The following is a 25,028-nucleotide window of genomic DNA, read 5'->3' as shown; positions in this document are numbered from 1 at the left end:
TTGAGGTAGTGCCTGCACGTGGTATTTTGTGGAAGAGCCACACTCAAGTGGCCAGAGTCGCATGTGGCTCGTGAGCCAGTTAGCTGACCAGGGGGTTAGAGCATTGTCCTGAAATACCTTGGTTGCAGGTTCGATTCCCGGTCAGTGCACCAGGGCTCACATGGGGAGTGACCATTGAACGCACACTAAGTGGAATGACAAATGAATGTTTTTCTCTCCCCCATCCTCTTTCTGTCTCTCTAAAAGTGCCTGACCAGGCGGTGGCACAGTGGATAGTGTGTCAACCTGGGACACTGAGGACCCAGGTTTGAAACCGTGAAGTCGCCAGCTTGAGCACAGGGTCACCAGCTTGAGTACGGGATCATAGATATGCATGGCCCCATTCACGGTCACTGGAGCACCCCCCCCCCCCACGTTGCGGAGCATATGAGAAAGCAATGAATGAACAACTAAAGTGCTGAAAAAAGTTAATGCTTCTCATCTCTCTACCTTCCTGTCTCTCTCTCCCTCTCTCTAAAAAATTAAAAATAAAATAAAATAAAAACAATACATGGGCCTTCTGTGTACCAGTTCTGCAACTGCCTGAGTCTTTAATTATTTCAAAATAAATTTAAAACACACACACACACTTGTATACACAAGGAAGTTCACCAGATAATGAAACAGCCAATTTTATTCAAATTCACCAAAATCTATACTCAATATAATTTCAAAAATGTATGTAACCCTTTATATAATGGTTTTTATTTCACCTTTCCTTTATAGTTTTTGTTTGTTTGTTTGCTTTTTGGTCTTTTTGCAGTTCTTCAGTAGAAGCCAGAGTCTTGAGTTGCCCAGTTAGGAGCCTAAAATATACAAAAGACAGGGTTAAAAAGAAAGTACTTTCTGAAAAAATCTTAGAAAAAAATAATACAAGCATTCTTTTTAGCACTATTCCTGCCAAACAATGCTCTGACATTTTAACCCGTGTAACTACTACTAAATGTCAGATGTTCCACACATCAAAATACTATCTTATAATTTTGACCAATTATAAAGTATATCAATGACAATATCACAAATATTATACCAAAAATCAATATGAATTGATCCTAAAGCATACAAAAACCATTATATAAAAGTAAATATTTCAAGCTCATTTATTCTAGACTAGGTTGGAATAGGCATAGATAATAATTTCCCAATTCATCCTTCTCTTTTAAAACTAAAAAACTATTCTAAGGACACAAACCTGTTGCTAAATTCCAACCAAGGATGAATGAGGTCCTTGAATGTTTCACAGCTGCTTCCTAAAAACCCTCCCATCCTCTAGTTACACATAAACACAATGGCTAAACAGCATTATAAGTGGTTTGGGATTGCAAAATGACAAAGCCATGCAAGTTCTTTTAATGTCAAATATGTAGGATTTCTATCAAAAGAGGAATTTTTTTACAGTTAAATAAATGTACCTGATAAAATCAAATTTTTAAAAATTAGCACTAATAGATAATAAGATCAACATTTTCCAGAAGTGTTCCTTTATATTTAAAAGAAAAATACAAATTTAAGGCACTTGAAACAGAGCTACATATGTTATCATCTGCCAGTATCAAAATGATGTATTGAAAACCCTGAGAAAATGAATTAATGAAGTCACACACAGAGTAAAAGGAAAAGGAAGTTATAATAAACTAGAACACTTAATTTTTTCAGCTTCCCTGACGAATGTATATAATCCCATCTAAGAAAAATTCTCTTCGTTTATAATTTCTTAAACAAAATTTTCACACCCCCAACAGAAATTCGAAATCAGAAACAACTGATATTAGTATGTTCTCAAATTAAGTCCATGTAATAATTACATTACATTATTGCTAAATCCCATACAGAATTGAAAATGTGTGATTCTTACCTCTGACCTACTGTTCTGATTAAGTTTCTTCTCAATATTCATCGCCAACATCTGACTTCTAAAAGAAAGGCTTTTGGTCTTTTCAATCACTTGTTGATAGGGTGATACTGCATTGTTACCCATAACCACATGACCCTAAAATAAGACACAGGGAAATTGATCCTGTAATGTTAATGACCAGGTTTCCCAGATGTCACAAGCATGACATGACAACAGTACATGACTATTGTATATTTGTTTTTTTTAAGATTTATAGATTTTAGAGAGAGAGGAGAGGGGGAGAGGAGCAGGAAGCATCAACTCATAGTTGCTTCTCATATGTGCCTTAACCAGGTAAGCCAAAGGTTTCGAACCAGCAACCTCAGTGCTCCAAGTCGACAACCTATCCACTGCACCACCACAGGTCAGGCTCTTGTATATTTTTATGCACTATAGAGAGATTGCTATATTTACCCAGTAACAAAAATTAGGAGGTTGCTGTTGCCTTCAAAGAACTATTATGCATTAAAACAAAACAAATTCTTATAAAGTGTCCTAATAAATATTCAGAAAAAGTATAAAATAACCAGCAACCAATATCTATTGTAGTATACAGAACAGTTAACATAATACTCACTAATTTAGAATCAATCTTGGCATCCAGTCTTGCATTTCTAATCAAATTTACAATCCACCTTTCAGCTTCTTCTGGAGTCATGTTCAGTTTATCTGCCAACATACTAATGGAAAAAGTAAAACACAACATTAATTGAGTCTAAAAACTTAAGTTTCAAGTACATAGTCTTTGACTCACACTGTAGATTTTTTAGATGTTTATTATTGGTTACCTTCTCTTAAATGATATGACTCTTAATAGCCGCATTGTTCACATTTTTTGTGATTATCTTGTACTGTGCTCTACCTATACCATTTCACTAACCAGAATGTAAGATTTCTTGAGGAGGGCCCATATTCTGCATTTACAGAAATCTTTCTAGCCTCTAGAAAAGTTCCTTAGATTTGCAGATGCTCAACTAGTAATAATCTAAGGGAGAAAATGTTTTATAACGTATAATGATTATATATATTAAACCTACTACAAGGAACATCACATACTGAAAAACATAACTAAAACTCAGGCTGCTGTGTATGTTTGTGTTGTAAATTCTGAGAGCATTACCTAAAATTGTATAGGCAGTCCAGGTTACAAACAACATAGACTGTAGGTCTGAAAATGTTTAAGTATTTATATGAACAGAAAGGTATAAAAGAAATACTACGCTAGGACAAACATCTGAGTTACATAACAGGTGAATGCTCCAGCTTACATACACATTCAACTTAGGAACAAACCTACAGATCAGACCTTGTTCGTAACCTAGAGTCTGCCTGTGTACCATATAACCTCAATGGTCACTGAATTTCAGAGAAAATTGGCATGCCCAAGTGCATACACACACAGCATAAAGAAGGGAAGAAGAGAGGAAGGTGACAGACACCAAGAACCTGATCCAAAGTCTGGTATCAACCAACATGCATTTTATTTTTTCACTTTATGATCAGGTTGAAAAAGAGGTCATTTCAGGGCTTAATTTAAGAGAATTAAATGCAAGCACCACTTTGGTAGTAGGTAAGTCAGTTGGCTGATGGCAGAGTATTTTTGCATGTATAGTATTTAAGAGCATACAGTATACAAACATACATATATGGGTGTTCAAACACAAACAACTGTCCCTCTTTCACCTGTTTTCACTGAAGATATTGATTGCATTTGCCAGGCCTTGTAATATTATTACTGGTTTGATGAAAAGAATTAGAATATCACTAACAAAATAATTCTTTATTATACATGAAAATCCCTGATCTGACAGCATTCTCAATTTTAAAATATAAAAATTCAAGATATTGGCAATCATACAATTATGTAATTCTAGAGCTCCCAACCTAAATATAACTAACCTAGTTAATAAAAAATACCTTTCTGTAACTAAAATAATCTGTGCATAGGGCCGGTGGTCGTCACTTTCGTGGCCATGTAGGTTCTCATTGGATTTAGGCAGACAGTAAAGAAACAGTGGAGCCAATAAATGGTGGGCCATTCCATTTATTAATGTCTCGCACCGGGCTAGGAGCAAACACACAGGGAAATTGCTTCCCTTTCATTCAGGGCCGACACATTCCCTGTTTCCAAAACCAGGAGAATGTTCTCTGGTTCCTCCTGGAATCAAAGGCCCCACCAGTCTCAGTGGAGCTCGCAAGGCCCTCAGCTCAGGTTCCCCATCTGCACATCCCTCTCTGAACAAACTGGCTTCTTCTTCAGCACTCTGCCTTCTCTCTGCTCTCTCTGCAAAACTGCCTGGGCCCACAAAGACACCTCCCTCCAACAAACATTAGCAAAACAATGGCCCCTCCCAAGCAGGAATGTAATCCATAATTTGCAATCAATGGCCCTTCTCTGAAGGCAAGCACACATCTTTAGCTGCCCAGCACCATTTTTTTTTTTTTTTTTTTGTATTTTTCTGAAGCTGGAAACTGGGAGAGACAGTCAGACTCCCGCATGCGCCCGACTGGATCCAACCAGCACGCCCACCAGGGGCGATGCTCTGTCCACCAGGGGGGCGATGTTCTGCCCCTCCGGGGCGTCGCTCTGCCACGACCAGAGCCACTCTAGCGCCTGGGGCAGAGGCCAAGGAGCCATCCCCAGCGCCCGGGCCATCTTTGCTCCAATGGAGCCTTGGCTGCGGGAGGGGAAGAGAGAGAGAGACAGAGAGGAAGGAGAGGGGGAGGGGTGGAGAAGCAGATGGGCGCTTCTCCTGTGTGCCCTGGCCGGGAATCGAACCCGGGTCCCCCGCACACCAGGCCGACGCTCTACCGCTGAGCCAACTGGCCAGGGCCCAGCACCATTTTTTTTTTTTTTAATCTTTTTTTTTTCTTTTTTTCTTTATTCATTTTTAAAGAGGAGAGAGAGAGGGAGAGAGAGAGAGAAGGCGGGAGGAGCTGGAAGCATCAACTCCCATATGTTCCTTGACCAGGCAAGCCCAGGGTTTTGAACCGGCGACCTCAGCATTTCCAGGTCGATGCGTTATCCACTGCGCCACCACAGGTCAGGCCCAGCACCATTTTTTAACAATAGTGAACAAACTCCCCCCCAAATTCAAATTTTACAAACTCATTTGCCTAACACTGTGCTACCCCCATTTTATAAATTTATTAACAAAGAATTAATAGAATTTCATTCAGAATGTCAATGTTAAGTTAGGCTATCAATAAATTTACAAATTAAATTATAAACTAAATCTTAGAAGACACAATCATTAAAAATGTATCCTTAAAATATGCTTGGAATTAAAAACATTATAGTAAGTATGAGCCAACTCAACCTTTAAATTTCCTGAATTTATATGTTGTTGGGCAGATAAAATATATTATGCTCACTTTGTTAAAGATGGCGCTGCCCCCGTGGAAGTCTGTCTCCCAGGTAATGATATTAGTTGCCCTTATGCTTCGAATGGGCGTAATTATATTAATGTGTGTTGGGGGCGGGCTGTGGGCAGGCAGGATCCTTGTAGCCTGGGGCTTGGTTTTAGGACTAAGCCTTTCCCACCCTTTTTGATGTGGGGTGGACTTTGTATCAGAGACTTCCCTATTTTGTATATTGGATAAAAAGGGTTTTGATATGTCAAAATTTTGTTGTTTTCATGACCAATTTTTTAAGTACACATTCTCAGCAAAAATAAATAATCTATGACTATTCAATTTCATGGGCAGATTTCAGTTTACTATTTATTGTTAGTCAAATAAGTTTGTAAATATGATATATGTTTGCTCACTTACAGTTTGCATTGGGTGTGGGGGACAGGCTGTAAGCAGGCAGGGTTGTTATAGCCTACGGCTTACTTCTTTTTTTTTTTTTTTTTGTATTTTTCTGAAGTTGGAAACGGAGAGGCAGTCAGACAGACTCCCGCATGTGCCCAACCGGAATCCACCAGGCACGCCCACCAGGGGGCGATGCTCTCTGCCCATCTGGGGCGTTGCTCTGTTGCAACCAGAGCCATTCTAGCGCCTGAGGCAGAGGCCATAGAGCAATCCTCAGCTCCAATGGAGCCTTGGCTGCGGGAATGGGGAAGAGAGAGAGACAGAGAGGAAGGAAAGAGGGAGGGGTGGAGAAGCAGATGGGCGCTTCTGTGTGCCCTGGCTGGGAATCGAACCTGGGACTCCTGCACGCCAGGCCGATGCTCTACCACTGAGCCAATCGGCCAGAGCCAAGGCTTAGTTTTAAGACTAAGTTTTTCCCCACACCCTTGACTGTTGCGTGATAGGGGGTGGTGCACTCTCATGAGGAATCCCATTATGCCTCAGATAAGTGACTTTGTATCAGAGACTTCCTTTTTTTATATGGATTAAAGGTTTTGATTTCTACACTATAAAATGGGGCAGAGGAGCCCATGCTAGAGGAGAGCAGAGAAAGGCCACGTGGAGGAGAGGAGAAGCAGCCAAGACGGCAGAGTGCTGAAGGAGAGGCCAGTTTGTGCAGTTTGTGCAGAGAGAAGGAGATGGGGAACAGAGGTGAATAAGGCTGGTGAGGTATAAACCTTTGACTCTAGGAATACTCGGATAAGTCAGTGGCTTTGGGAGCCCTGAATGGAAAGGGAAGTGTTTTCCCACTGTGTGTATTTTCTTGCCCACTGTGTGCGAGCTAGGATTAAAGGTAATGGCCCACCAGTTCTTGGCTCTTTGGTTTCATTACCGTCTGTCTGAATCAAATGCAACCCTGCATGGGCCAGACAGCACTGATGGTGGCTGCAACTACTGGCTTTACAATCATGGTTCTTTAAACCTCATTTTATTTAAGCTACAAAAAATTGGGAATTTAAAAATAAATAATGAATGAATGAATGAAAACAGGGAAGTATGTCCTTTTACTTAAACAAGCAGGCATTTTTAAACTGACTAGGAAAAATTTCTGCATCTGTAGTTTCCAGTGGTTTCCCAATAAAATCCCTGTTCTTCCTGCTGGTTCCTGAGTTGTAAGCCAGTGTCTGACACTTTGACCTGAAGCTTCTACTCCAAAGGTAAAGAACAGATTTCCTGAAACATACCCATTTTTATCACCTCTAATACCAGTTTATCTTTTGTATGCCTCCTACATCCCCCAAAATACAAATCTTTAAGTGAGTCCAAGGCCATTTTACTCTGAAAAGCACAAATAAAACAATTTGCACTAAATACATTAAAATTCAGATCTAGAACTTTATATTCTGTATTTTAAAAACTTTGCTCTGGCCACTGGCATAGTAGTCGACAGTCCCAGAGCGCCAAGGTGACCAGTTCGAGCCCAGGTCAGGACACATATGAGAAGCAATCAATGGCACAACTAAGTGGAATGAGTTGATGCTTCTCCCCCCTCACTCTCTCTCTTGCAAAAAAAAAATAATAATAATAATAAAGAAACATTATTCCCAATAACTGACTAATTATGAGTAGTTGGCATTATGAACATTGTAAAATACTGTCATATAAGACCTGTTTATGAAGGCTGTTTTATGTAACTAAAATTATAATGGAACATTCAGCTTTGAATCATAGGTTATCGAATTTCTCTTCTTGCTGTGCACATCCAGTTGAAAAGTCCTTTCAATGATCTCTTTAACCACTGCCTCTTAGGCAAGTTCCTTACCAGTCTACTCTCATCTTTATCGACTTTCCTCTCCACCATCCATACTAAACCCTCTCGTTCATTAAATATGCCATGTTTTAAACCACCTTAGGGCCTTTGCTTTTGCTGTGCCTTCTGACTTCATCCACCTTTTTCTCTACCTAAAACCAGCACTCTCACAAGCCTTCCAAGACACCTCTCCCAAACACGACATATGTCTGATGCTTTCATAGCCCCCATTTTTTCATAGCATTCATAACAGCTGTAGCTGTTTTGTTGAGTATTTGCTTTCATGATAGACTGTATATGTATGTAACCCAAGAGCATGCATCATGACTTCCTTGTCCACTGCTATACATTCAGCAATTAGCACAATGTCCAGTACACAAGAGGCAATGAATAAGTATTTACTGTTTGGTTCCTACTCTAATCACTACCCTAGTTCAGAATCCATTACTGTTTACTGGTTTTCCAACTAATCTACCTCTTGAGTTTCTCCTTAATCCTATTTTACATTGTTGTAAATCCTAAAACCCAATTAACCAGTTTATTCTAATACCTTTCAAAACTTTAATACTCCTTCTATCAAAAGAATAAAATGCAAACTTCTAATATTCTCATTCATGGTTATCTACAGGTTAACTATAATCTAACTATCAAACCTCCCATTATTCTTCATAAATACCATACACCAGCCAAACCAAACCATTTCTCTTCCTTCTCTGTTATTCGTTCAACAAATTACGAACTTTGTTAGATGCTAGTGACAAAATGTAATGTGTTCCTCACCTCTATAAAGTTTAAGCTGGGGGTTGCGGAGTAGGGGAACAATCATGTAATCCCTCAAATATACAAACTATTTTAAGTGTAATGAAGAACTGGAAGGAGGTATGTGAAATGCAAAGGGTTTACCAGTTCTAGTCTGGAGGTTTAGGAACAGCTTATCTAAGGAAATATTTAACATTGAATTTTAAGATAAAGAAAATTCTATTCTGTATAACTCCACTTAGAATTTTCCATCCCTTCTCTTTCTTTACATCCATATTCTAAATCTCGTATTTCAACATGCTGGGGCAATTTGGCAACCATAAATGTCTATGTGCTCTGACCCTTAATCCAACTTTGGGGACTTAAGTGTTTTGCATTGTTTCTTGAGCCTTTACTCATTGACTCAAGTCAAAGAAAACTTAAAATAAGGTCCCAAAATTACTAATAAGTTAGTAGTGGTATTTCAGATTATCTAGGCTACCAATCACTATGAGAATGAATTCAAGAGTGTGGCAATAGAGCAGTTTCTTAGGTAACAGAAAAATGCATACAGTAAAAGAAATTAAATAATAGGGAAAAAATCCTCAAATTCTCTTACATTCTGATTTTATGCAGAAACTGTTAAGATTTAAAAATAAAAATGCAGTATCCTAGTAAAGCTTATAAAAAGTTGTATTAAGCTATTCTACACAATGCTTATCTTGTTTTTTAAAATAATCCTATCAATAGCTAAAAGACGTATTAAAATGCATAATTTCCGAGAAACATATCTAATTTAATATGGATTTCAAATACAAAAATAATTTTCAAATTATATTACATTAAAAATCTCAACCTCATCTATTGGCAGTTAAGTAGACATGTAAATTATTTTGTGTAAATCACTTATACATACATCCTTTAGTTGACTAGCTCTCTACTCAAGCAATACAACATGATAGTGAATACGTTAAATAAATACATACAGAATAAAAGACCCCAAACTTTCAAAAACAATCCTAAGACGAATGAAGTTAAAAGCATCATGTTCCCTGATTTCAGACTATATTATAAAGCTAGTCATCAAAACAGTATGAAATTGCCACTAAAAACAGATACAATGAAACAGAATATAGAGCTTCAGCAGAGAAAAGACAACCCAAATGGGAGAAGAAAAATATTACAAATCATATAACTAAGAAGTTAACACAAGCAAATGATCTGATTAAAAACAGGCACAGCGTAAGCCAGGCCTGGGGATGCTCTTGGCCTCCACTGTTTCATTACCTTTTTTGTCATTTAACATGTTGAGAACATTTCCACATCATTAAATATTCTTCTTTGGCAAACAAACAAACAAACAAAAAAACCGGCACAGGATCTGAACAGATATTTTTTCAAAGACATACATACAGCTAGAAGAAAGAAGAAAAGGTGCTCAACATCACTAATCATCAATGAAATGTCAATCAAAACTACAAGATAGTACCTCACACCTGTTAGAATGGCTATTATCAAAAAGATAAGAAATAAGTGTTTGCAAGAATTGGGATAAAAGGAAATCCTATGCACTCTTGGTGAAAAGTGAAATTGGTGCAACCACTATGGAAAACAGTATGGAGATTCCTTAAAAAACTAAAAAAATTGAACTACCATATGATCCAACAATTCTGCAGAAACAAAAACACTAACATGGAAAAATAAACACACACCCATGTGCACTGTAGCACTATACAATAACCAAAACAAGCAACCTAAGTGCTCACAGAAAGATGAGTGTATGAAGAAAATATGAGATACTCACACACACACACACACACACACACAATTATAGTTCAGCAATAAAACAATAAAATCATTCCAATTGCAACATGGATGGATCTTGAGCATATTATGTCACATGAAATAAGTCAAACAGGAAAAAAAAAGTAGCATATGATCTCACTTATACGTGAATCTAATACAAACAAACAAACAACCCCCCCCCCCTCCCCGCAAAACTCACAGATACAGAGAACAGATGGTAGTTGCCAAAGGTGGGGTTGTGGGCTGGGAGAAATGGGTCAAAAGATATATATTGAATACTTTCAGTTATAAAATAAGTCATGGGATGTAATGTACTGCTCACAGAAATTAGGGAATATTACAAAATGAATATTAAGAGATAGAAAAAAAAGCACTTGATTTTTTTTTTTTTGTGAAACAAGAACATCAGAAATGCAAGGACAAGTCAAAGAAAACTTTGATTATGCAAATGGATGCAAAACCAACTTTTATTTCATTGGTGAAAATGCACTATACAAAAGGCTGAGAGTACTGGAGTACCTGCAGGTTCCCTGATCTTGCACATCCTGCAATTTCTCAGCCCTTGCAATGCCCCTGCCACACAATTGGCCCAAATGCGAAGCCTGGAGAGCCATAGGGCGTCTTGAAGCTGATTAAACACAGATGACAGTGGCAACAACACTTAGAACATCCCAAAGTGTGATTAGTAGACTGTGGAATTGCTTTCAAGAGACTGGCCCAATACAAAAAAGACGAGGGAAGGGTCACCCATCTGCCACAACAGCAAGAGATGACCGCTACACTTGACCTTATTGGCAGGAAGGAACAGTGCAGCATTGCAACAGAGCTGCGCAGACAGTTTCTTGCTGCCAGTAGACCAGTGGTCCCCAACCTTTTTTGGGCCACGGACCGGTTTAATGTCAGAAAATATTTTCATGGACCGGCCTTTAGGGTGGGACGGATAAATGTATCATGTGACCGAGACAAGCGTCAAGAGTGAGTCTTAGATGAATGTAACAGAGGAAATCTGGTCATTTTTAAAAAATAAAACATCGTTCAGATTTAAATATAAATAAAACGGAAATAATGTAAGTTATTTATTCTTTCTCTGCAGACCGGTACCAAATGGCCCACGGACTGGTACCGGTCTGCAGCCCGGGGTTGGGGACAACCCAACTGCAGTGGACGACAGATATGCACCCAGACCATACGAAATCAACTCCATCTTCTTAGACTGCATGCCCGATGACCAATGGTATGCATTCCATTATCTGCTGAACACTGTAGAACCCGTAGAAGGTGGGCTGATGAGCGGACCTGTAATGACCAGTCAATAGTCCTCTTCTCTGATGAGTCACAGTTCAGTCTGCAGTCTGATAATCATCATGTCCTGATTTGGTGTGAACGAGGAACACGTGAGAATCCACGTTTCACGCGAGAAAGGGACTCCTTTGGTGGTGGTGGAATCATGGTGTGGGCTGGCTTCAGCATTGAGGGTCCTACCGACCTCCACGTCATCAGAAATGGATCACTGACTGTTGTCAGATATCAAGATGAGGTCCTGCACCCTATAGTGGTACCCTGTGCTGAAGCAGTTGGAAACAACTTTCTTTTCGTGGATGATAATGCAAGGCCCCACCGTGCTCATCTCGTCAACAACATGCTTCAGGAGGCAGGAATTGAACACATGGACTGGTGTCCATGTTCCCTAAACTTGAATTCCATTGAACATGCTTGGGATGCACTGGGGAGATGTCTGGCAAACCGTTCAATGCCTCCCACAAAGCTTCTTGAGCTGCAAGTTTTCCTGGAGCAAGAGTGGCAGAGGATCCCACAAGAACTGCTGGACAGTCTGATCCTGTCCATGCCCCAATGTTGTCAGTGTGTTTTGGCAGTCTTGGGTGACCATACACCCTAATGAACAGTCCATGTGTGCACTCTCGTCCAGTTTGACATGCTTCTGTTCACCCCCACCAATATGTCACTTGCTACTCAATCACAATAACTGAGTTTGCATCTCATTTGCATAATCAAACAACTTTTTCTGACTTGTCATTTGCTTTTCTGATGTTCTTGTTTAATAAAAAAAGTCAAATGCTTTTTTTAATCGCTTCATATTCATTTTAAAATATCCCCTAACTTTTGTGAGTTGTATATTCAATTAGGGGCACTGTCTTCTTTTCCGTTATACTGTCAAATAAAAAAATAACAGCCAACATAATAGCCATCCAGTGTCAATAAATGAAAATTTAAACTGTTTTTTGTCAGATATGCAAAAAAATATAGTATTTTTTTTTCTGGTGTGCTGCAGAATTTTAGTATTAGTTTATGTGTGCCATGAGATAAAAGAGTTTAAAATAGCTGCAACAGAACAATGTCTCCAAAATTCTGGAATAAAGTAGTTTTCAACCTAGAGTACCATACCTTGTAATACATTATTAAAGTATTAGCATAAAATAGACATTTCTGGACATGAAAAATTTTACCTCTAAAGCACTCTTCCTTATAAAGTTATTGAAGGATATGCTATACTAAAATATGATAGTAAACCAAGAAAGAGGAAGACATAATAATGTCCAGGACACAGGAGTTCCCTAACAGCAGACAGGCCCAGGAATCTCCAGGACAAATACATGACAAAGGGAGACAAAAACGCTCCAGGACAGAGATGGACAAGTCCACATAGTTTTCAGGAAGATAAAACTGATAAAATAATCTTGAGAAGAGATTTATAAACTGGTAGAGTATAAAGTAGAATTAATAATAAAGACATTAAGAAAAACAAAAGTGGGGGTGGGGGAACGGCAATTATCAACTCCAGGTAAAACAAATACAGAATACTAAAACACATTACAAATCTAGCTTATTAGAAAAAATCTGGTGCTGGTTTTAGAGTCAACAAACAATTATAAAAGATTAAAGAATTCAGAAAAGGTCCTATATACAAATGAGAATTTAAAATGTGATGAATAGCTTTTCAGACCAGTGGGAGAAAAGATAGTTTTTCAATAAGTCATGCTGGCTAGCCGTTTAGGGAAAAAAAGATAAATGGTCTTACTGTCTATTCCCAAATAAAACCTAGATGGCTTTACATGAAAGAAAGAAAGCCGGCCTTGGCCAGTGGCTCAGTGGATAGAGCATATGGATGTCCCAGGTTCTATCCCCAGTCAGGGCACAGAAGAGAAGCAACCACCTGCTTCTTCCTCCACCCTCCCTCTTCCTCTCCTGCAGCCAGTGGCTCAATTGGTTTGAGCATGGCCCCAGGTGCTAAGAATAGCTCTGTTGGAGCACATCAACCTTAGGCACTAAAAAGAGCTTGGTATACAGGCATCAGCCCCAGATGGGGTTGCCAGACAGATCCTGGTAGAATATATATGTGAGTTTCCCTCACTATTTCCCCTCCTCTCACCTAAAAAGGGAGGGAGAGGGGGAGAGGGATGGGAGGGGAGAGGAAGAGGGATGAGGGGAAAGAGGGAGGGAGAGGGGAAGGGAGAGGGGGAGGGGGGAGGGGGAGGAGAGGGGGAGGGAAAAGAAAGCCATAAAGGTCCTAGAAGAAAACATAGGCAAGTAGTATATAAACATATTGTAAGACAGAACTTTTAAATAAAACAAAATCTAGCACTATAAAAGATTAATAACTTTGACTACAAAGAAATGTAAATTATTCTTGGGGGGAGGAGGGGAACATGAATCCGAAGTGCTATTCCAACAGACATAGTAAAAATAAGTACTTCAGCCTTTGTTCAATCTCATTAATTAAACATGTTCATGCCTCTAGCACAAAACAAGATGCTTTTCTTGTTCTGGGCAGTAATTAAGACCAGTGGTCCCACCTAAGAACATAAGATTTATGAATCTAAATCTAAAGAACCAATTAGGTTTTCATCAACTCTAGGTAGATTTTCCATCAGGTTTACAATGGCTAATCTTTTAGACAGTCTCCCTTCCCACAGTCTGCCCACGCCCATGTATTTAACAGACAAGGATCTGGGTTCTAGCATTTCACATGTTTATTAATTGTATCTTTAAATAACCTGGCTTTTCAAATTTTATTTGATAAGCACAATGTATTGGCCTTAGCATAAAGCGAGGACACTTCTGGCCTGCATTTCTCAGAAGACTGTTGCCACTCTGCAGCATATACAAAGTACTACAGCCTTATGCTATGGCAACTAATTAAAGAATAACTGTTAAATGTACACTGTATTTAACTGTAAGATTAGGAGAAAGAAAACAAGAAAAAACTGAGAAATGACAAATGTTGTGGGGTAATTTAAGACTTTTCACTAAATTTTCTAAAATGTCAGTAAAAAATAAGAGTATTATTTTATAGTTAACAAAGAAATGAAATAATGGCTTTTGAAACTATTTTATCTGCATCTGAAGTGCACCTATTTCTCTCCAATATAGAAAAGTATAATTATGAATATAAATTGCTATGTGGTAATAGGTACTTTAAGAAAAAATTGATAAAAAATGTTAATAAAATAAGCAAAGTACAATGACCTCATAACTTATATGCAAGAGCAATTGACAAATACAGTATTTTTGTGAAAAGCCAAAACTAACCCCCATAGAGAAATTACATTAATGTATTCTCTACATGTTTATCATACACATTCAAAATATTACTTCCATACTTTGTTTTTATCTACAATTGAAAACGGGTCCAAGAATTATTCTAGAACAGCTTTTAAATTTCAGACACACACCATATCTGATAAACTATCCAGCTATACTAAATTAAATCCCACCACAGTAATCTTTTTTGACAGATGTTGCATACTTTATGGTAAACAAATTAGTAACTTATCCTACAAATCTATAGTTGTATACAAACTGATAAAAACATTCTTAATATGCATTTTAATAAAGATATGACTATCACATATGCCCACAGCCATTTAGTCAGGAAACCTACCCAATGTTCCAAAGCATAAAGGAAAGGAGCTGTTTAATAAACAACTATGGGTTTTATAACACTAGTCTACTCAGCTTTTGAAATTTGTCCATTGGGAGAAAAAGGGAGGCCAGAAACAAATCTTTCTCTTCTTTGCTGCTAAAAAAACCCAGTATCAAATAACTAAATTAGAGGCAGTGATAGGCCAACATAAACTCATGAATGGAGTTATTTGTCATAATTAGTATAGTGTTGAAATAAGTCTACTTTGGGACTTAAAGAGAATCCATTTACAGTTACTAGGGTTCACTGAAACTTCTTTATTCCAAATACTTCTCTGATTTTCCAAAATAGAAATTATGTCCATTTCATTTTAATTACACTGTACTTTTTTAAACATCTACCACAGTTTATAATTTTATCTTTATTTAACATCGTTTTTTTTCCTTTGGATTTTAAGCTCTCAGGGTATGCTCCCTACTGTCTTATCTACCCAATGCCTGGCTAGAAGAGCTGTTCATTCACATTTGAAATATTTCTTTTTGAAAAACTGCACTAGTTACATTAACTAATTAAATCATCACCACTACACATAGTATATTTATCCTCTTCATAAATTTGCACGTTCCTGAAAAGACAAAATAACAGAAATGGGTAACAGAGGAGTAGCTGCCAAAGGTGAAGAAGAGGTGGCACTGGGGTGGTGGTATGGCCATAAAAGAGCAACCTAAGGGATCCTTATGGGGACAAAAATGTTCTGTATCGGAATGTATCGGTTGTGATACTGGTTTGTAAGATGTTATCATTAGGGGAAACTGTGAAGAACACAGGGGATCTCTACTTCTTACAACTGCCTCTGAATCTCTAATCATCCCAAAATAAAAAGTACCACAGCCCTGGCCGGTTGGCTCAGTGGTAGAGCGTCGGCCTGGCGTGCAGGAGTCCCGGGTTCGATTCCCGGCCAGGGCACACAGGAGAAGCGCCCATTTGCTTCTCCACCCCTCCCCCTCTCCTTCCTCTGTCTCTATCTTCCCCTCCCACAGCCAAAGCTCCACTGGAGCAAAGTTGGCCCGGGCGCTGAGGATGGCTCTATGGCCTCTGCCTCAGGCGCTAGAATGGCTCTGGTTGCGGCAGAGCAACGCACCAGATGGGCAGAGCATCATCCCCTAATGGGCATGCTCGGTAGATCCCAGTCGGACACCTGCGGGAGTCTGTCTGACTGCCTCCCTGTTTCCAACTTCAGAAAAGTACAAAGGAAAAGTAAAAAAAGTACCACAAAAAACGAGGTTTTGAAAAAGCAGATGCCAAGATCTTCCCTAAAAGAATGTTTTCTTTTTAGAGTTTGGGTTCAGCGATCCATTATTTTTCCTTTTTTTTGAAACTTCCTACTTGATCTCTATGTGCGGTTAAGACTACAAATCATTAATTTAGAGCAATGGTTCCACAAGGCTGGATGCAAAAGAATCACCTGGGAAGCTTAGCTTTAAATCTAGATTCTCAAGCCCTGATCCCAGAGATTTTGATTTCAGTTTTACGTGAAGACAGAAAATCTTTTATAGTTAAGTTGTTAAAATTCTTCAGATGATTTTGACATAAAACTAGGTTTAAAAACCTCTGCATTAGAGAGCAATAATTTTTTTAATGTATTGTTTAATTAAAGGTAAACACTAGCTCAACTGATCATTACCTAGGAGTTTGGTGTCTGCCTTATTTATAAAAGCCCAACTTAAATGCTTATTAACATTATTTTCAGCTGTATTCCTAACCCATTAAACAAGTCAAGAGGCTTACCTTCAGGACTGAGTGCTACTGAATGAATGCCTCCTCACTCTTTCTTGAACCTTTCAACCTGAGATCTCCTTGTTTCTCCAAGGATAATATTTTTTTCACATGAAGCTACACTTGCTGCTCTGCCCCTACCTTCTTAATTCATTATATAAAGGGGATCCTCGGGTTATGACACAGTTCCATTCCTACAACAGCAATGTAACCAATTTTGGTGTAAGTCAAAACACACCCACCTGACCAGGCAGTGGTGCAGTGGATAGAGCATCAAACTGGGATATAGAGGACCCAGGTTCAAGACCCTGAAGTCGCCAGCTTGAGTGTGGGCTCATCTGGCTTGAGCAAAAAAAAAAAAAAAAAAAAAAAAAAAAGCTCACCAGCTTAGACAGAAGGTCACTGGCTTGAGCAAGGGGTTACTCGGTCTGCTGAAGGCCCGCGGTCAAGGCACATATAAGAAAGCAATCAATGAACAACTAAGGTGTCGCAATGAAAAACTGATGATTGATGCTTCTCATCTCTCTCCGTTCCTGTCTGCCTGTCCCTATCTATCCCTCTCTCTGACACTCTCTCTGTCCCTGTTAAAAAAAACAACAAACCCTAGCCTAAGTCACTTACGTATCCTAACACAGTTGTAAAATCATAATCTAGAACATAAAAACACAACTAAGCCACAGAAAAAGGAAAAAGATATAAATATCCTATACTGTACACTGTACTATGTATTCTTCCGCTGCACACAACCAATCTAGTTCGCCCACACAGTCTGTGAGGAGGATGCTAACGGCATAAGACAAAACACTCACATCTCAGTTTTTTTACGTTTTCATGGGAGTGAGCTTTGTAAACTCGAAACATGTCAAGACTGTTGTGACCCAAAGATCTCCTGTACTAAAGACATTAAACCACTGGTTTTTCACTCCATTCTTCTAGCACAGCAATTTTCTACCTTTTTCATCTCATGGCATGTATAAACTGATCGCTAAAATTATGCAGCCCACCAAAAAATTTCTTGCCGATTTGACAGGAAAAATAATAGGCATTTTATTTATCAAAATAATTTCGATTCATTCACACCAAATGGCTATTGTGTTGGTTGTTGTCCTTTTATTTGACAACTTAAGGGGAGAGAAATCAATGCCCCTGACTAAATAGTCAAGTATTGCATGTTTTAAAAATTCTTCTAGCACACCATTGAAAATCACTGCTCTAGCAGGTTGTAATTATGTTGCCCAAAAAACTGCATCCTCATGCAGTGGTTCTCAATCCTGGATGTGCTTTGAACAATCACTCTTAAGCTACAACAGAGTAACACCACTACAAGTCATAGAATAGCATACTTAGAAAATCTGTTCCAGAAAGTTTGAGGTAGCTTCAGGGACTCTGTATTTATAAAATAAAACTCAAAAATAAGACATAAAGAACAAATCGGTGGTCATCAAATGGGAGGGAGGTTGAGAGAATGAGTGAAAAAGGTGAGGAATTAAGAAGTGCAACTTGGTAATTATAAAATAGACACGGGAATGTCAAGTACGGCACAGGGAATAGTCAATAATATCAATAACTGTATAGCATCAGATGGGGACTAGACTTGTCAGAGTGATAACTCTATAAGTTATATAAATGTCTAATCATTATGCCATACAATTGAAACTAATATAATATTGCATGCCAATAGTAATTAAAAAAAATTTTTTAAGAAATAAAAAATAAAAATTCATGGATACAAGTTTAAAAATTTCTTAGGTAATGATACATCACCTAAAAGTTTATAGAGGCAGTTCCTCTATATTACTTTATTTGAGGTGTATATTTCTTTTGAGTAGATAAGACAAATACTTTACTAGTAAAGATAATAAACTGAATCCCAAACAGCAAAATAATGAATTCAAGGTCCCAGAGTTAATAAAAAGAACTAAAACAGTAACACGCCTTCCTCATGTTACCCTCAAGAGAACACACAAAAGTGACAAAGCATCATCATGCACAAAAATATGAACTCACTAATATAAAGGAAATACATTAAGTCAACAAATATGAGCATCTATAGTGTACGAAGTTAGTGTGCTAGATGTTAAGAGATAAAAAGTAGATGCCTGACTGATAGTGGCGCAGTGGATAATGCATTGACCTGGGCCACAGAAGTCCCAGGTTCGAAACCCCCAGGTCACCGGCTTGATCACAGGCTCATCCAGCCTGAGCCCAAAGGTCACTGGCTTGAAGTCCAAGGTTGCTGGCTTGAGCAAGAGGTCAATGACTTGAATAGAGCACTCCAGTCAAGGGACATATGAGAAGCAATCAATATACAACTAAGGTGCCACAACTACGAGCTGATGCTTCTCATTTCTCTCCCTTCCTGTCTGTCTGGCACTCTCTCTCAAAAAACACAAAAAACAAAAACCCAAGTGGCCAAATTCTAATGAAAAATGGGAAAAATGAGACAAGGGAACAAAAAATATTAGCATCCCTCTTTCACAAACCCAGTTATAAATCTTGGGGGAAAAAAACAATGCTAGCATTCAAATATCTATCTATTAACCACCAAGTCCCACATACGGGTATGATACATCTTTCTATTTCACAACCACAATATATTAGGAATATGAGAGAATCAGATTTTTTTTAAATTATAGGTCTGCGAGCTCTAGTAAAGTACTAAAAAACTTAAGTCACGGCTTCAATTCCCATACGAAAAGCCCCATAATCAATCACACTATATACTTCTAGTTCTAAATGGCCACTTCAATGACAACCCACTAAAATTAGGCAAGAAAGTATGGATGCCTTAGCAAATAAAGAAAAACTATGGTCTACACACAATTCCTGAGAGACAAACATTAAAGTAGCAAGTTTTTTGGTTTATACACAATTCCTAAGAGGCAAACATTAAAGTAGCAAGTTTTTAAATATTTATTGAGTATTTACTGTTTGACTTCATCTGTGGCCAAAAGGCATTGGTTATTTTTCAAATTCTAATATGTAAATTAGTTTCTAATAGGTTATGTAAGTTTCACATTTCCCCCCAATACTTTTCTCACACAATAGAAAATATTTCAACTAAAATTCCCCATAATTTTTCCATGTTTCAACATTTTAAGATTTCATTGGATTTAACTATATAAGAATTCAAATATATAATCAAATAAAACAAACTCAATTAACTAAAATGATTACCAAATGTGGTCTTTCAACAGTATTTTTAATTTACTAATGGCTAAATCCTTATTTGAACTCCTGTTGAAAACCATTCTAAAACTAGATATGTCTCTTTTCTTCCTACTAACAATATAATAGTCCTCTTTTAAAAAGTAATTGACAATCACAATATTGCCTTGAAGTTATCAGTTTCAAAAACCACACTGTGCCACACATGGAAGCTAAAGAAAGTATTTTTGAGTCTGCAGCAATCCAGAATTCAAACAAAAGTTAGAATTTTTAATAAATCTCTATCAGACTGCTTTATTTTTCTTCTAAAGCAAAGGGAAATAAATAAAATCCAATTAAATGGAATCATATTAAGTGTAACTTTACAATAAATGGAAATCTCCAGGAATTTAAAAGCAGAAAATATAAATCAAATCAGGATGTTCTTACTTAATGCTGATACACTGGTGGATGCGACAAAAAGTCTCAAATATGAAGAGACGAGCATTTTCAATAAAATCCTCAAGACAAGCCACCAAGAAGAAGTCATTCACAAGCACCTAAATGTATAAAATATATAAAAAATATTAATGGTACTGAGAGCTATTTTAACTTGACTCAAAAACTGTGTGCCTTACATTATACCATTCATTAGAATTCTCCTCATCTATATCACAGGTTCTAAACCACAACACTTTCTAGCACAGTACACTGAAGCCACTTACACCTGAAACAAGTAAATAAATGCTGTAAGAAAAGACATACAAATATAAAGTAATGGAAAATGATTTGACTTGGGGTGATAGGTATACAGTCAAAAGTTCAAATGCTATGGAGATATTCACCTGAAACCAATGTACTCTTATTGATCAATGTCACCCCATTAAATTTAATTTTCTAAATAAAATTATATACAAAAATAAGACCTAAGAACTACAATGTCTAAAAGATATACACAAATATTTAATAATGTCACATGAAATATTAATAATATTGATAACTACATTAACACATATTACATTGAATTATAATTTAAATTTTATTCAATGTTTGAAAATTGCCTTGGGAGGTAAATTTGTATCATTTTCTTTCTTAGAGAAATAAAATCTTAGATTTCCAACAAATTTGGCCCATTTTTATGCTAACATGTAGGTTCAAAAATAAAACAACTAGTAACTTGTGGATTTGGTAAATGCATTTAACAGGTAAATTCTTAGTTTAATTTGTTTAAAACTTGAAAACCAATTTATTCAAAATACTCTAATTATAACTCTTTCAGTTGCTCTGAAAGTATTTAGTTTCTACTAACCAAGAGTAGAAAGACATTGTAGTTATAAAAAAATCACACTTTTTGCCTGACTGGTTATAGCAAATGTTAATTATCATACAATTATGAAAAATTCTAAAAATAGGCCCATCTATAAAGCAAATTAGGAATCACAGTTGTAATTAGAAATTCCAAACAAACTTGCCCAAAGATATGAAATATTTTACATATTTATTCATTCAGGATAAGACATAGAATTATGGGTGTATGTGTGAATTTATAATATACCCGATGTTTAACAAACTGTCCTAACTAAAGATATATATATATATACACATGGCAAGAAGAACATTAAAAATGTCTTCACCTCAACACATTTCTAAAAAATATGCCACTTTAAGTTTAATATACATTTCTGATATAATTACTTTAATAAAACACTGCAAGGTTAACTCTTATACAAAAATTTAAGAATGTTATTATAAGTAAAAATTCATACTTACAGATTCACATTCCCTCAGCTTTTTCTGAGCCCCATCAAAGTCAAAGTTAACATATAAACATTCAACAAACTCTGTAATTGGGTCTTTATATGTGTAAGACTCCTGTAAAATAAAGTCAAAGGTCAAATTGGGTCTAGTTCAACACTGTTTAGTATGGTGTCCCTAGAATACCCAATTTTTCTATTTGCTCCTCCCTTAACATTAATTTTTAGAAAATCACCTAGTATTTATCTTCTCAAAGCAATTGTTCATATCCTGATTCCATGCCACACTTTAAGCTTTTAATGCCTTCCAGACCACGTTCTCTAAATTCTTATCCTAGAACCATTCCAAAAAGCTTTCAAATTCCTCTACTGCAAAAGTATCCCTGAACAGTGATGAACTTACCCAAGTGTATTGGTATTTATACTCTACTGAATGGAATTGCCTTTTTGAATTTAATTTATTCTTTTATCAAACAAATATTTAGATTCTTTTCTAACCCACAATTATTACTGAGAAACTCACTAAATGAACCAGTAGGGCTGCAGCTTTTACACAACTTGGAAACTACTACTATTGTAGTCTATGTAAAAGTCACTACTCTGGAATTATGTAGGTAGTGATCTGCTAACAAACAGTTTTAGGCTCCAGATCTCCTTCACTCTTTGCAATAACAGCAACACTAATAGCCAATGTATATTAAGCATCCACCTATCAGAGGGCAGTATTCATTCATACCACCTCTAACATAAAGTTTGTAAATGTCCATTTGGGCTCTTGGGCTCTTCTCTCTTCAGGTATGCTTTCCTCCTATTTTTAAAACATCTTTACCTTGAGAAGTAACAGTAGTACTCGAATAAAAAAGGTTAAACCCAAAGTTCAGGCAAGTTTACAAAAAAAAAAAAATCAATAAATATTTTGGTTTTTACCTGTTGAATAACTTTGACTAGATCTTTTAGCACCTGCCGGCGTTTTCGAACATCTTTGTTTGTTATGACTGCTGTGGTCAAATAGCGAAGAATATGTGGACACATTGTCTGAATTGCATTAAGATATCTAAGGTAAAAATATAAAGGCAATATAATATTAAGAACTTACCCAGTTTTTCTAGAGCTATTATTACATGTGATTTAAGGAAAATACTCCAACAGCCTATTACATTGCATCGTTTAAGTAACCCAAGATTGCACACCTTTAAGAATGAATACCACTATAAAGGCCATCTCCTCCAAGGAAATAAACAGAAGTCTAAATGATGAGAATGCCAGCTGATTATTATCCAATGTGAAGTGAGACTTGCTTAAAAGGTAAGTAATCCATTATTGTTGAGTAAAAGGATTTTTGCAAGACACTTATAGGTGCCATCAGCCTAAAGCAGTGGTTCTCAAGCTTTTTGAAGTCAGGGTGCAGTTAAAATCCTACAAATAATTATAGGTGCACTATATTCAAATTTCTGAGAAATACATTATAATAATTAAGTAAAATATTAAAGAAAAAAAATATATAAAGTCCAAGCGTGCTTTTATGGTAATGAAACAAAATAAATAAGACAAAATTAAATTTATTCTGACATTAAAAAACATTTTTGTTACATTTTTTGAGTTATGCTTTTTAGAATTTATAAAAAAGAAGGGTTAAAAAATAAAAAAATGACAAAAAGTTACCTTTATATATATATACAGTCTTAGTAAGATTTAGTGAATTCGGCAGGTCCCGGAGCAAATGTGCTACGCTTTTTCATTCTTGTGTTATGAGAAACATGAGCCTGATGTGTCCTAGCTATTTCTTCAATGTTTGGGTATATAGGTAATTTGAAAGGCAAACTCTCATTTCCTCATCAATACATTGAAGAATTCCTCTCTTTTTACTCTTAATTGTGTCGAGTGCAGAAAACTCCCACCATACATATCATCTTAACTTTACACCAAAGGATAGAAGAAACTTGCCTCCAGTCTTTCCGGGGAATATGGGGGGTAGTGTAAACAATCCAGCACCACAGCTTAACAGTCTTTTGCAAACTTATCAGGCAAGTGAGGTGGGGGATTGGGCAGACTGTCAGTTTACAGCCAATTCCCCACACCTCTGTCCCCCAAAAATCTAAACTCCAAAAACCCTATTGGTTTTTTGGTCTCTAACAGGCACATATTTCTCTGGAATACCATAGGGCGCACACTTTGAGAACCACTAGCTCATAGCCACAGGCTGCGAAGCCTGCCCTGTGGTGGCCCAGTGGCTACAGCATCAATCTGGAATGCTGAGGCCACTGCCTGGAAGGCCTGGGCTTACCCGGTCAAAGCTCATGTGACAAGCAATCAATGAACAAATGAAGTGATACTTCTTGTTCCTCTCTCTGTAAAATCAATGAATAAAATCTTAAAAATAATAAAAGGCTGCTAAATTATGACTTTTAGTCATTCACCTATTAAAACAAATGTGTAAAGAACGCCTATAGGCAAATCACATCACAATCAGAAAATCAGATACACAAATTAAAAGTATTCAGGAAATTAAAGACTAGAAACTACGAGGGGAAAGACACTGTTACAGTTTTACAGGGCTCCGGTCAAATTCGTAGTGCACGGAATTAGAAAAGAAGGACTAGATTTTACACAAATGTCAACTTGGCCTTGGCTACTATTTAGCAAATCCTGCTCTTCTGATGAGGGCCACCTTCTGTCATATGGTGTTTACCCTTTATTTCTCCTGCTCAAGTTTCCTTAAAGAGCGCCACAATGCCCAGCACAAGACAAGCGTGGAAATATCTGTCCATAAGCCCGTTTCTCTTAGCTGCATAGTCAAGCCCGAAAGTACCCATCCAACTCCATCCCCCATCCTACCATCACTAACTGCTTCCTGCTTTCCTGACTTACAGCTCACTCCACATGATGGCTCTCCTAAATACAAACCTCTGAAACCTAAATTCAAGCCATCTTTCAAGGTCAAGCTCAGATACCTCATCTTCGAAGTTGCCCCAGACTATGATATTAATAAATCATTATATTTCATTATGGTAGGTTCCCCATAAAATGTTGTTTGAGTCCTTTAGAGGACCCTAGAATCTGACATCTCAATACAATACCTAGTCCAACTCGGTGCCACCCCCCCCCCTTAACTCCCCTCTAAACAAGACAGGGTATAAAAAGAATCAACACTTTTTCAAGAATAAAACAATTTCTAGGAAAAATAACTAAACAAATCAGCTAAAAGTCTTATATCTCAAAAATTAAGACTGAGATTCAGGCAAAAAATTTTAAAACTACTCTATTGGTTCAGAACAATTATTTGTCTATACTCTTGCCAGAGAGCTCACATATTAAGTTCAGAAAAACATACTTGTTTTTCTTAATATCAATTTTGAAGTAGGCAATTTTAGTAGGTATTTATGAAAC

The 25,028-nt window shown here is 37.1% G+C and overlaps 1 protein-coding gene across 1 annotated transcript in view; it reads right to left on the bottom strand.

Moving 5' to 3' along the window:
* Window positions 1-655: 655 nt before the first annotated feature.
* The window catches only part of EIF3E (eukaryotic translation initiation factor 3 subunit E), a 55,290-nt gene continuing 30,917 nt past the window's right edge, over window positions 656-25,028 (bottom strand). The window contains exons 8-13 of the mRNA XM_066264629.1: window positions 22,569-22,695; window positions 21,658-21,759; window positions 20,338-20,447; window positions 2,511-2,613; window positions 1,895-2,029; window positions 656-845 (exon numbers count right to left, since the gene is read on the bottom strand). Coding sequence (XP_066120726.1) covers window positions 807-845; window positions 1,895-2,029; window positions 2,511-2,613; window positions 20,338-20,447; window positions 21,658-21,759; window positions 22,569-22,695 — 616 coding nt within the window. The 3' untranslated portion in view covers window positions 656-806. The remainder of the gene's footprint in view (window positions 846-1,894; window positions 2,030-2,510; window positions 2,614-20,337; window positions 20,448-21,657; window positions 21,760-22,568; window positions 22,696-25,028) is intronic.

This window comes from Saccopteryx bilineata, chromosome 3, assembly GCF_036850765.1.
Source record: "Saccopteryx bilineata isolate mSacBil1 chromosome 3, mSacBil1_pri_phased_curated, whole genome shotgun sequence".
Classification (NCBI taxonomy): Eukaryota; Metazoa; Chordata; class Mammalia; order Chiroptera; family Emballonuridae; genus Saccopteryx; species Saccopteryx bilineata.
The sequence above is the reverse complement of the archived record's forward strand: the minus strand, read 5'-3'. Positions and strand labels throughout refer to the sequence as shown.